At 39.5% G+C, this 12,213-nt stretch overlaps 1 protein-coding gene and 1 long non-coding RNA gene across 3 annotated transcripts; both read left to right on the top strand.

Moving 5' to 3' along the window:
- Positions 1-59: 59 nt before the first annotated feature.
- Positions 60-1,877, top strand: LOC120683833. The gene is made up of 5 exons (XR_005678950.1): positions 60-198; positions 1,052-1,192; positions 1,297-1,366; positions 1,585-1,751; positions 1,832-1,877. It is a non-coding gene; the product is annotated as an uncharacterized LOC120683833 (long non-coding RNA).
- Positions 1,878-3,195: 1,318 nt separating this feature from the next.
- On the top strand, positions 3,196-10,775 carry LOC120683568 (uncharacterized protein C6orf132-like). Of its 2 annotated transcripts, none has more exons than XM_039965655.1 (14): positions 3,196-3,639; positions 4,159-4,201; positions 5,348-5,377; positions 5,461-5,553; positions 6,155-6,510; positions 6,595-6,738; positions 6,826-7,020; positions 7,642-7,716; positions 7,817-7,883; positions 7,953-8,222; positions 8,298-9,093; positions 9,190-9,246; positions 9,721-9,789; positions 10,366-10,775. In XM_039965655.1, exons 1-14 carry the CDS (start codon positions 3,277-3,279, stop codon positions 10,406-10,408), a joined length of 2,601 nt encoding a protein of 866 aa, XP_039821589.1. In that variant the 5' UTR covers positions 3,196-3,276; the 3' UTR covers positions 10,409-10,775. The 2 variants fall into 2 exon arrangements, with proteins under 2 accessions (XP_039821589.1, XP_039821588.1); XM_039965654.1 differs by having other exon boundaries at positions 5,111-5,377.
- Positions 10,776-12,213: the final 1,438 nt, after the last annotated feature.

Genomic DNA, 12,213 nt, shown 5'->3' with positions numbered 1-12,213 from the left:
TGACCAATTGACTCACTAAACTAACATATATGGTCTGGTGTAAAATACCCATTGGGCCGCCCCAATAAAATTTCCCGTTCCTCTCGGTGCGGCGGCGGCGGCGCCTCGTTCGTCGCCGGTGACACGCCGCCCGTCGGCACAGGGCACAGACGCAGAGTCGGGAAGCGGAGAAGCGGTCATTCCTCGACTCTGTCACTGGTGAGCTCACTTCCTCCTCCATCTCCTGCCCAGCTACGCGCCCTTCAATCTTGCCCTCCTCTCTCTCTCCGGCCATCGGTTCCATACTTAAGTCAGCTTCGGGCACCGCATGCGGCTGCTGGTGGCGTCCCGGATCGAGTTCTGTGTGCTGTTCCTGCTTGTTTTGTTTTTGGGGGAGATGTAGAGATATCTGCCTCGAGTTCTCTCCCCAGATGGAGTGACTTCTCTCCCTGCGACGATCCCTCGCTTCGTGAGTCGTGACAATTTGTCTTACGTGGCGAAATGGTGTTCCTGGCCTTGTGGACTCTAGCAGAATCGTTCTTGCTGAATGCAAGATCGCTTTGATATATTTTTGAAATAAAAATTTCAATCCTATAGGTTACGAGGTCAATCAGAAGGTATTTGAGGAACGAACCTACTGATTTCACAGTTTAGGAGACACTTGTCTCAATTTCAGTAGCAGAGCTCTGAGTTCGCTAGGACTAGGACCAACAATATTGTGCGTACAACTAGCCAGGCCAGATCACACAGTGAATAAATTGACAGAACAATCCACATAGTGCATGAAGTGTTCGATTTGTTTTGCTAATGTGGCTAAGAAACTATTTTTTTGTTTATTTTTATTTTTAGTTTCAGATTATCTTAGGTCATACATAATTTGCATGTTGCAACCATTATCTTTGTGGTATTTATTTAGGTCTTAGATGATTCATAACACTAGGAGATGCGTCCAGATCTCCAACCTGGTATCCATAATACTAGAAGATCCATAAGTGATAATTTACATTTGATCTATTGAGTTTAAATAAACAAAAGTCAGAAATTTTTATTGATTCAATATCTGGTTTTGCAGCATAAGGCAAAGGTGGCAATGGCTACATCAGCATACCCTCCTCCTCCTCCTCCTCCATTTTACCGACTTTACAAGGACTACGATCAGGATCCTTCATCCACACCAGAACCTCCAGCACCGCTGTAAATTGATGAAAAACATGTAACCTTTGGTGCTGAGCACAAATTATGTTGCTTATTGTACCTCTCATGCTACTCTGTTATTGATTGTACTAAACTGACTGTGATTCGCCTCTTGGTATTAAGATAAATGAGTTGCTGCCAAGCTTGGAGAGTCATAATGTCCGTCATCTTTACCCAAACGAGCCCAATATTGGTGCGTCTGGTTCTGGAGAAATATATCTGTTTATCTGCATATGCATATTAGTATCAAATGTTTGTGATTTTTGTTAATTGTTAGGTTAGGCATGTTTATAAGCATAAGCTAGTTGAAATTTTTATATGCCAAGTAAGTTGTTCCTAATGTTTGAGGACTGAATAACTTGTATCTTTGGCTTAATAAGCTGCCTCTTTGCAAAATTGATGAAATTTTAGACTTCAAAAAGGAGCTAAGGACCCTCAACCGAGAGCTTCAACTGCATATTTTGGAGCTGGCAGATATTTTAGTGGAGAGACCATCTCAGTATGCTCGCAGGGTCGAAGATATTTCACTCATATTCAGGAACTTACATCATCTTCTCAATTCCCTACGGCCTCATCAGGTGTGAGCCTCAGTTTTTGTGCCGTGTGTGTATTTTTCTGCAATTCCCAAAATGAACTTACATTGTTTAATGTCTTTTAGGCAAGAGCCACATTGATTCACATGTCTGAGAGCCAAATTCAGCGCTATTGTTATTAGTTTGACTCTACTAGTTAACCCCCCACAATGTTCCAGTATAAACTGAAGCTGTCATATATGTTTTTCAGTATTTCTATATTCTCTATTAGAGTGGGAAAAATGAATTGGGTCCAGACATGCTTCGTTGCTGTTCACAATTGTTGCAAAGTTCTTTTATGTTATTTTATCTTTTCTCGCTGCATTACAACTTTGGCATAGTAAAGAAAAAGCAGAGTATAGTTATCTGCGGCAATATAAAAAAGACTGTGTAACTACCGTTTGCTGCACCAGTCTGAAAGATACAATGTAGTTCAAGAGATGGTAAGCTGATAGTTTTGATAAAGAATTTGTAGAGGACATGCTAATCTATGAAGTTGACTTTTATTACCCTGAATACACATTTTATACAGTAGCTTGCTTTATTTTCTTGAGTAAACCTTGTCTTCTAGTTTCATTGTAAATTGTGACTGCACAGATGCTAATATTTTGACAACCCTGAGTATTTTCTTATTTTAGGAGGAGAGAGGAAGCGCAAAAGCTGCTGCAGGAATCACTGCTTATCTTAGATGGAAGCCAGACTAATTAGGCTGGTGCCCCATTTGACTGTTTGAAGACAGATTAGTGCTGTATATGAGTTAGAGAGTGTATGTAGCAGTGTGCGTGCTACAACGCAGAGGTTGGAGTTGAGATATTTCTGCTTCTTTTGGTATTTGTTGTGGTCTTGTGGTATTTCCAGAATCTTTTACATATTTTGATGGTCGATGGTAACCTACACCAGCTACTCCCTCCGTTCCAAACTATTAGTCATTTTGATTTTTCTAGGTGCATAGGTTTTGCTACGCACCTGGATGTATATTATGTAGATGCATAGCAAATTCTATATATCTAGAAAAGCCAAAACGACTAATAACTTTGAATTGGAATGGATGGAGTACTTGCTACTCCATGCTTTACTGTTCGTGTATGTTCATGTTCCATGTTTTTTCTCGGGCGGATTGTGCGACTGGTGTCTCATGTCATCATGTGCAGTTAAATTGTACCGAATTATTGTCGACTACCTTAGTAACTAAGATTTCGCTACTGATCTTTGATAAGGGAATATGTATTTTTTGAAATATTATAAGGTAATATATTCGTCTGAATAGTATTGAGGTATCTGGTGTGCGTGCATGGAACAGCTCGTTCCACTTTCTTCCACAAAAATCCTCTTCGTGTATAACTGGGCCGGCTCGTTTTGGTTGGCCCAATAATCTCAAAAGGCCCAAAGCGTGTGTACACATCTCGCCGGAGAAGCAACAACAAAGCCTGAGCAGACCCGTCGTCGCGGGACAGACCAGAGGGCAGAAGAGGAAAAATCCACCAGCGCATAGGCTCGCGCTTCCTCCCCCAAGCCCAGCACCTCCGCCTCCATGGACGCGTATCACCAGCAGCGCCGCTTCGCCGGCTCCGGCGACGCGCCTCCGCCACCGCAGCAGCCACCTCACCCCTCCCACCCGAACGCCCACTGGTACCCGGCGGCCCCGCCACCGTACCCTTCCCACCCCTACCCTCCGCAACACCACCACCATTGGGGCCCGCCTCCAGACCTCCAGCAACAGCACCAGCGTCATCCTCCGCCGCCGCAACAGCAGCTCTACGGGTATCAACAGCCTCCCCCGCCGATTGCGATACAGCAGCAGCAGCCGCCTCCTCCTCCTGGGAACCCCTGGCCTCCTCACCACGCCTCCGGCCAGCCCCCGCCGCCTAGCTACCCTCCTCCGCCCCCGGGGCAGGTATGTTGGATTATCCGGTGGACGTTTCAAATGGCTGGCGATGCATTTACGTCCTTATTGGAGCAATGGGTAACACGGCTAGTAGCTGATATTGTACTAGGGTTTGTAGCCTTGGGGTAACGTGTTACGTTTGTGGAAATGGGATTTTACACTTTACTCCTATAGTAGCGAGCAAAATGCTTTGCCATGTTATTTGGAAGAAAGGCATTTACGCTTCCGTTCAATTCAACAATGCTAGAGCTTGTTGTGTTTTAGCATTCTTTATGATGGTATGCAACGGCAGCCGGCATAATTGTACCATCTGGTCCTTCAATTTTTCATGGTTTTGCAAGGTGCTATTGATGTCAATCTTATCTCTCTCTTTTTGTCATTCGAGGGAGGTGGTCTTCGGTTGGCTCTAAGTTATAGTAGAAGCAGCTGGCTGCATGATCTGACTGATGTTTTTTTATTTCATTTGCTTCTTTGTTCTCAAATTTTATGGAACGTAAAGTTTGTTTATGGGTGTTGCTTATTTTGTAGGCTTGGTCCAATCATTCATGGGCTCAAAATCATGGATACCCAGGTTTGTTAATATAATCTGAGGCTCTGCTTCTTTTAAGATATAATTTCGCAAGTCATGTTGTATTTATTTTACAACCGGGACTTCATTATATTTATTGATACTGAATTCCTGATACACAACCTTAGTAGAATGTGGTACAGTATTTCTGCTGAACATCTTAATTTTATGTTTTTTTTAAAAAAAAAGTTGAATTATACACGTATTTCAACCTCGTTCATGAAACACAAGTTCTCAATAGGTACTGCATACTGCATAACACATTTACTAAAGGAATCAATTACAAGTATGTATCAATCTTGTCCATGTTGATGCTGGTGTTGCAATTAGAGTTTAGTCTTGGTTCGAAATTTGTTTGCACCACTTGATGATTAGAGTGCTGGAATTATCTGACACGTATTAGTGACTGTGCATGTGAGGTTTCCTTTGATTTTATATTTTTATCAAGCCTATACACATTTACAGATTTACTATTACTATCACTTGATACACCCATTCTAAATTTGCAAGATAGTATAATAAACATCATCCTGGGTGACTATTTGTTTGAGAACTATTTGTTGCTAAGTCGATGTCAAGTGATAAGTTTTACGTATTCTTGACATCACTGTTGTTTTCTTAGATGTCCCTTTTTACTTAAGATTATATGTGCTTTCCCTTTGACCACATATCCTAAGCATGTTATTGTTAGTTATTGGAGCAGTCATTCTTTCAGGATTTTGTCATTAAACCCATTTAGGCTGCTCTTAATGAAACAAAATTAATTATACCATACGCTTGTCGTATAGTCAAGTTTAGACTTTAGAGGGACTTCAGGAGTAGGGGAAAAAATCTCTTTCACCAAGAAATGGATTGTTAGTTATTATTATGATGATAGTTTCTCTATTTCATACAAAAATAAAAAACTGGTAGGTCAATGCAATGAGGAAGTTTGGGCTACAAAGGCTAAAGCATGGATTGCTGTTAAGTCTGTTACGGGAAACCACCAGATTGAACAGCATGCCATATCCACAAGTAGAACTGAAAGTCATCATAATGGTTACCATGATCAGTACCGGCAACCAGCTGGTCTGCCAACAGAAGTTACAGAACATTTGCACCCACCAGTTCCACAATCAAGTAACGATCATGTGCCATTTCCAATGACAGGTCAACACAGGGAAACAAACCATTTGTTAGGTACAGTATCTTATCGCCCTTGCTCTGTATGTGTTACATTTGGATGTGTAAGTTTCAGAATGGAGCTGAAGATTATATTGCAGATAGAGGTCCAATGGTGTCTCCAGCACAGACTTTTGGTTCATTTCCATCCACCTATGAGCAGGAGGTATCTTATAATTATTCTTCTGCTCCAGGTATGCATTGCTTGGGAATTTAATTTGTCTGTGCAGCGTGAATGATAATAGGCTGCTCCCTATTGGGTATGTTACCAGATTCAATTGTGGAAAGACCGAAAAGTCTAAAGCATAATTTATAATAGAATAGGGTATGGTGTGGTTCACCTATCTCTGATACTTAGCCAGCAGTACCTGTTATTGGTGCTTCATCATGTCCTTTTTGAAGCAGTGACTTGGATATATCTATTGTGTTTGCCTCTATCAAATGGAGGGAAAGCCATGTTAGTGGTTAATGTACTCAGATGCTGGTGAATGTGTCCATTTAGTGATTATGATTGCATATGAAGGATTAATAGTTATTGGTGCTATTTTATGTCAATTTTATGTATCGTTCCTATAGATGAAAATAAGAAAATGGTCACCAGTGCAATGTATTTGATATTTTGATTAGTCTCATTTTTTTTAACTACAAGAAGCAGATGTTCTTCATTAGATGATCACTTCTACAATGTACAGAGCTGAACGCATTTTTTTGTTTTATATAAAGTCCAATGCGCATGATGAAACAATAATATATTACGATGGAAAGTCTTTCTTTGACTTTTCCATGTAATAACAGGTAATGGGAATAATATGCTTCAATATCCAAACTCTCAAGGACAGTCATTTCCAACTGCCTCTGCTGTTCAAGGTGGATTCCCACAGGCTCCCCCTAGTATGCCTGTAGTTCCCTTGGCGGAGCAGCCTCCTTTTGGGCATGAACAACAGTCAGTTGATCCAAGTGACCAACCTTTGGAATTTAACAGCCAGAAAGCTCCTGATGTCGTGGTACATACAAATGTCAATTCTGCTATCCCAGCTGCTCCAATGCTGGCATCTAATTATGATGTAGTTACTACATCTACCCATTCAAGGACGCCATCAGCTACAGTAGGGTTTCTGCCTCGAGCTCCATTGCCACCACAAGCAGCACAGGTTTATACACTTCGTATTATTCACCTATTTTGTTATACCACCCTTACATGAGTGATGAGTACTCTTTTAATCTTATTATTGCAGATGGATCCCCATGCAGCACCACTCTTTGGAGCAGCCTCTAGTTCAAACTATGCCCCACCTGCAGCATTTGGTGTTGGTAGTGTAACAGAAGTGTTCCCTACAGATCCAAACACTCCTTTCAGTGCTGCAGAAAAAACAAAGAAAGTATGTCTACTCTTTTCTCTGGCATGTGTTTTCATTTCTAATCTTTTTGTTTTAACTTTGAATGGTTCTTGCTGTATTCTGTACCAGCGTCCAGTACCTAACTGGCTTCGAGAGGAACTCTTAAAGAAAAAATCAGCACCATCAAATGCTTCAGCACAACACCCAACAAACTTAAATTCCATGGAATCTCATGATGAAGAACAACCACTAAGAATACCTGACCAAAGTGACAGCAGAAGTAATGATTCAGCTAAATCCACTGAAGGCAATGAAGATGATGAGGTGCCATTTTCTATTTTAATTATCAGTTCCTAACTGTCATGCTGTTGCTGCTCCCTTTATTTGTTTGCACACAAAATCCGCCAAATGGCAGCTATCTATTTGAGGACTTGAGAAGGGATTAACATGTCCAAGTTAGTAAGCTAAATAGTGGTTTGGACAACCCTAAATGAAGATATTGAAAATTAAACCGGATGTTAATAACATTGAGGTAGCTTGCTTGGTAGTGGGAGCAGATTGGACTGTCGTACTAGATTTAAGTTGGAGGCTAGTTGGCTTTAAAAACTACTAAGGGCATGTTCTCTTGTCTAGTCTTATTGCATAATTTATTTTCCTTTTTCTATTTACTTTAGTATGTTATTACTTACTAGGTTATATGGAAAACTCCCATTGTGTGAAAGACTTCTTTAGATCCTATAGAGACGCTGTGCCCATATGCTTGTTTTTGAAAACCTATCATGTACAGCAGCACCAATGCAAAGGAGAACTAATTTTGCTATTTTTAGGAAATAAATAGAGCATATAGTTGAACAGCATGCTGACCTTAATTTGACTTTTTTGTACTTTGTAGTGTCAATATGGCACTCGTTTTAATAATCGTACTCAAACCTAAATCATTTGCAGGATGAAATTGAAGCATCTCGGGTGGCAGCAATCAATCGAGAAATTAAGCGTGTTTTAACTGAAGTCCTTTTGAAGGTTTACTTAAACTTGTCTACTGTCACATGATTGTATCTGTCCCAAATATGCAAGGATACTTGTGTTTTCAGTTGTTTACCCTTTTTGGTACCACCTGCAGGTTACTGATGATCTTTTTGATGAGATTGCAACAAAAGTGTTGAATGAGGATGATTCATCAGCTGAATGTGAGTGAATTATAATGGTTGGCAAACTAAATAGAAATCTCATTACTGATTGCTTTGCCTCTGGTGCAGCCAATGAGCCCGCTGGTGTTTTGGGCTCAAAGGAACCTGGTTTGGGAGAGGCAAGAACCAAGACCTTGGCTGAAGTTCTCCCTGCTAAGCCAACAAACATTAGCTCTAGTGATCATAAAGATAGTACTGGGTTAAGTTCCCCTAAAGGTGCTCTTCTCGGTCTGGCTAGCTATGATTCAGATGATGATGATGATGATGATGACAATGATATCAAGGATAAGATTCCAATATCAGATTTATCAGCTAATGCTGGTGTTGCAAATACTGAAGGTAAGCTCTAACCAAAATACTCACATCACATCATTCTCCAGAATTTATTTACTTAGATGCATGATAAAATTGTAGGTGATAAAGGCACTCTTGGTAGAAAACACATGAATCATGATGAAAAGAAATTGTCACTCGGAAGCACTTCATCAGGAGAAGATTTTAAATCTATTACTAAAAACTCTCAAAGGAGCACAAAGGTGGAACCTGAACGAGAGCATATTCATGATATACAGAATGGCGAGTTTCCTGTAGATGTCAAAAATTTTGTCAAGCCAAATAGTGCAGTAGATAAAATGCATGAGAAAGCAGACAGTTATGCGGCAGTAGATGTCCAAAACAGGAAAACCTCTTCAAACAATCATGCTGAAAAGTATGATGATTTGGAGAGCAGTCACAGGAATTTAGAAAAAAGCAGCAAAGACTTTGTTAAAGAGGTGAAGACTGATCATGCAAAAGAACATGAATCTTCTACTGCAAAAAAATATAATAATGGTGACAAGTATAGCATCCATGGAAATGTTGATAAAAAGAGTAGCTTTAAGGAGGGAAAAGGTTCTGATAGGACTTCAAAGTATGAATCGTACACAAGGGACTCCAGAAGTAACTCTAAGCATGATGATGCCAAGGCAGATCGAAAGGATTTTCCGAAGGATGAGAGAGAGAGAGATAGGGATACTACTGATAGAAGAGGGGGGAAAGGAAAACATGAAAATGATGACAGATCAAGGCAGATGACAAAAGTTTCAACAAGCCATAGTAGAAATTCACGGTCACGATCACCAAGAGGGAGAAGTCGAAGTAGAAGGGAAAACTCTTCACATGTCCAAGGGAGTGTTTCAAGTGATGAGCCTTCTGATAGTATGAAAAAGAGGTATTGTGACTCTCAAGTAGGGGTAACAATTTTTTTCCGTATATATTAGTAGCAGTCCTGTTATGCTGAATAGTTTATTACCCTTTTGTGCTGCAGAAAGCATCATTCCCGAAAAAACAGCATGTCTCCCTCACCTCCAAAATCTAGAAACAGGTATCATATTCAGGCCCCTTCTCTATATTGCTTGGAATTATGTTGGGATTGATGGAATTTTGAATTTGAATAGTTCCAGTATCTTTGCAGATAGATATGTTTTAAGGTTGACATCAGTTATGCTAGCCCGCTAGATCTTAAAGAATATATTACCAGCTTTGTATGCTTTTGCCATGAATAATGAGAGCCATGCTAGATGTTCTTTGCAGTAAAGGTTGGGAATTGGGATTTATGTTAATCTGACTGTTGTAGTGTTGTGAAACCCTAAATGGGGATTTCTGCCATATGCTAATTTGAAATGAATTGTTCTGCTTTATTGAGTATACGATGGCAGGTTGTTGAAAACTTGAAATAGAATTGTTCATTGCATACTGTGAAAATCGATATGAGTGTGCAGGTATCTTCTCGTGAAGAAACATCAGGTTCATATATCTCTTATCCACTTACCCGTTTAGTATTATGTTTCATCTCTAGACGAATTTCGCGGTCTCCACATATCAAGCATTCTCACCGCAGACATTCACCTTATTCATCTGGCAGCAGGTAAGAGATTAATTGGTTCTTCATCATTGTATTACTCCTGCTGATAGCTCAACGTGAAATTTCTGGTTGGAAATTAGTTTAGTTATCAGCCATGCTATAGCTAATTATGGAAAATAGTTTGATTGCAAGCAAGTAGTAAGGACTAGGGAATTTTAGAATAAAGTCAAATATAAGGTATCTTGACAGCCCATGTTCGGTTAAAAAGATTATGTTGATTTTACAAGAAACCTTGTATTTGAAATGTGACCTTGCACAGTTTACACCAGAAATCTTTCTCACCATCTTGAGATATCAAAGACATTTTCTGCACAATTTCTCGTGGGGTAAGCTCAAAATTGCATGTCATAAGTTTGTACTTTGTAGTCTGCAGGAAGTTTTCAGTTCAAGTATCATTGAATTCTACTGCACTTATCTTGGAATCTTGGTTATTCTGGAGGGGAACCTCTAATTCCTTTACATCTTGGATCCTCGTTTGTTGGCAACAGCCAATTCCTTTAGATCTGAAATCCTCTTTTTGTACTTGTACAGTAACTGTGTTTTTGGTACTTCCATAAAAACGGTGTCTAATCATCGCAGGATGAGGCGGTCCAGATCAAGAACTCCAGTCAAAAGGAGATAGAAGACGATGGGCAGGGCGAGATGCCTGGGCATCCCGAGAGACAATAGAAGGCATATTGCATTACTGCTGTGGTGCCATCTAGTGCATTTTTTTAAAAGGTATCTAGTGTCTCTTTTGCTCCTGGCGACGGCATGGTAGAACAGCATTCCAACAGTGACAAACACCAAGGCAAGGAATGGGTGTAACTTGATGTTTATGAGATGCGTATTTTGCTGTATCGTGTTTGTAAGATGAGCTATATAGCCAGTGTAGGGTAGTATGTCTGCTTTATGTATTGAATGGTAAAAGAGCTGATCATTTTTATTCTTAGATATGGTATGTAGCCCTGCAAATGCCTTCGGTTGAAATGGATTTAATGGGTTGGATATGGATTGTGTTTGGATGAGTTCAAATGGGTTGTATTAGATAATGGGGTGGGGTTTAGTGAGTTCTATGTAAATACAAATTGGGATGGGTTGGGTGAGCTAAAATGGATACTTTATGCAAAACAGTACGAGTATATATAAATGTTGGTCCCGTAAGAGTTGGACCATAAAAATAAAAACTCGCATTTACATTATAAAATTTTATCGAAATAGATTGAAATTTGTTGAAGATGATCCAGTAAGACTAGCAGCTACTCTGTGCAAACCAGTGTGACTAGAATTACATGAGTACCTCCACATCAAGAGCCGTATCTTAGAAATAAAACATCATGTTCACACTATAAAATTTTATCGAAATTGATCAAAATTTATTGGAGATGATTCAGTATGACTAGCCGTTACTCTATGTAAATACAAATTGGGATGGGTTGGGTGAGCTAAAATGGATACTTTATGCAAAACAGTACGAGTATATATAAATGTTGGTCCCGTAAGAGTTGGATCATAAAAATAAAAACTCGCATTTACATTATAAAATTTTATCGAAATAGATTGAAATTTGTTGAAGATGATCCAGTAAGACTAGCAGCTACTCTGTGCAAACCAGTGTGACTAGAATTACATGAGTACCTCCACATCAAGAGCCGTATCTTAGAAATAAAACATCATGTTCACACTATAAAATTTTATCGAAATTGATCAAAATTTATTGGAGATGATTCAGTATGACTAGCAGTTACTCTGTGCAAAATAGTGTGGTTAGAATTGCATGTGGGCACCACGTAAGAGCCGGATCCTAAAAATAAAATCTCGCATCACACTATAAAATTTTATCAAAATTAATCAAAATTTGTTGAAGATGGCTCAGTATGACTATCAGCTACTTTGTTCAAAGCAGTGTGGCTAAAATTACACGTGGATCCACATCAAGAGTCAGACCCTGAAAATAAAACTTTGCGTTCACACTATAAAATTTTATTGAAATTGACCGAAATTTATTGGAGATGACTCAGTATGACTAGCAGCTACTCCGTGTAAAATAGTATGACAAAAACTACACTATAATTTTTTTTAGAAAATAGATTTTTATTAGGTTGTAATCATAGTTTGTCTAATAGTTTATTACATTACGAGCTGAAATGTTTGGGTTGGGTTGGTGTGTTGTGGTGATGGTAGTTTGAAGTGATGTGAGTAATATTAATTTCCCTCATGAAAATTGATTGGTGTGGGTATAATTTTGTTTCCAAGCCATTTGCAGAGCCAATGGTATAAACAGTATTGCCTTTGGGATATCTATTCATCGAGTACCACGTGGAGTCGTCCAGAACAAAAGTATAAGCCACGCGCAGCAACAGCAAATCGGCAACAGGTGAAGTCCGAACATCCAGGAACGAGGAGTCGATGGACCAAAATTGTATTTTGAAGCTCTGAAAAAGATCA

The sequence above is a fragment of the Panicum virgatum genome, chromosome 7N (assembly GCF_016808335.1).
Source record: "Panicum virgatum strain AP13 chromosome 7N, P.virgatum_v5, whole genome shotgun sequence".
Classification (NCBI taxonomy): Eukaryota; Viridiplantae; Streptophyta; class Magnoliopsida; order Poales; family Poaceae; genus Panicum; species Panicum virgatum.
The sequence above is the reverse complement of the archived record's forward strand: the minus strand, read 5'-3'. Positions and strand labels throughout refer to the sequence as shown.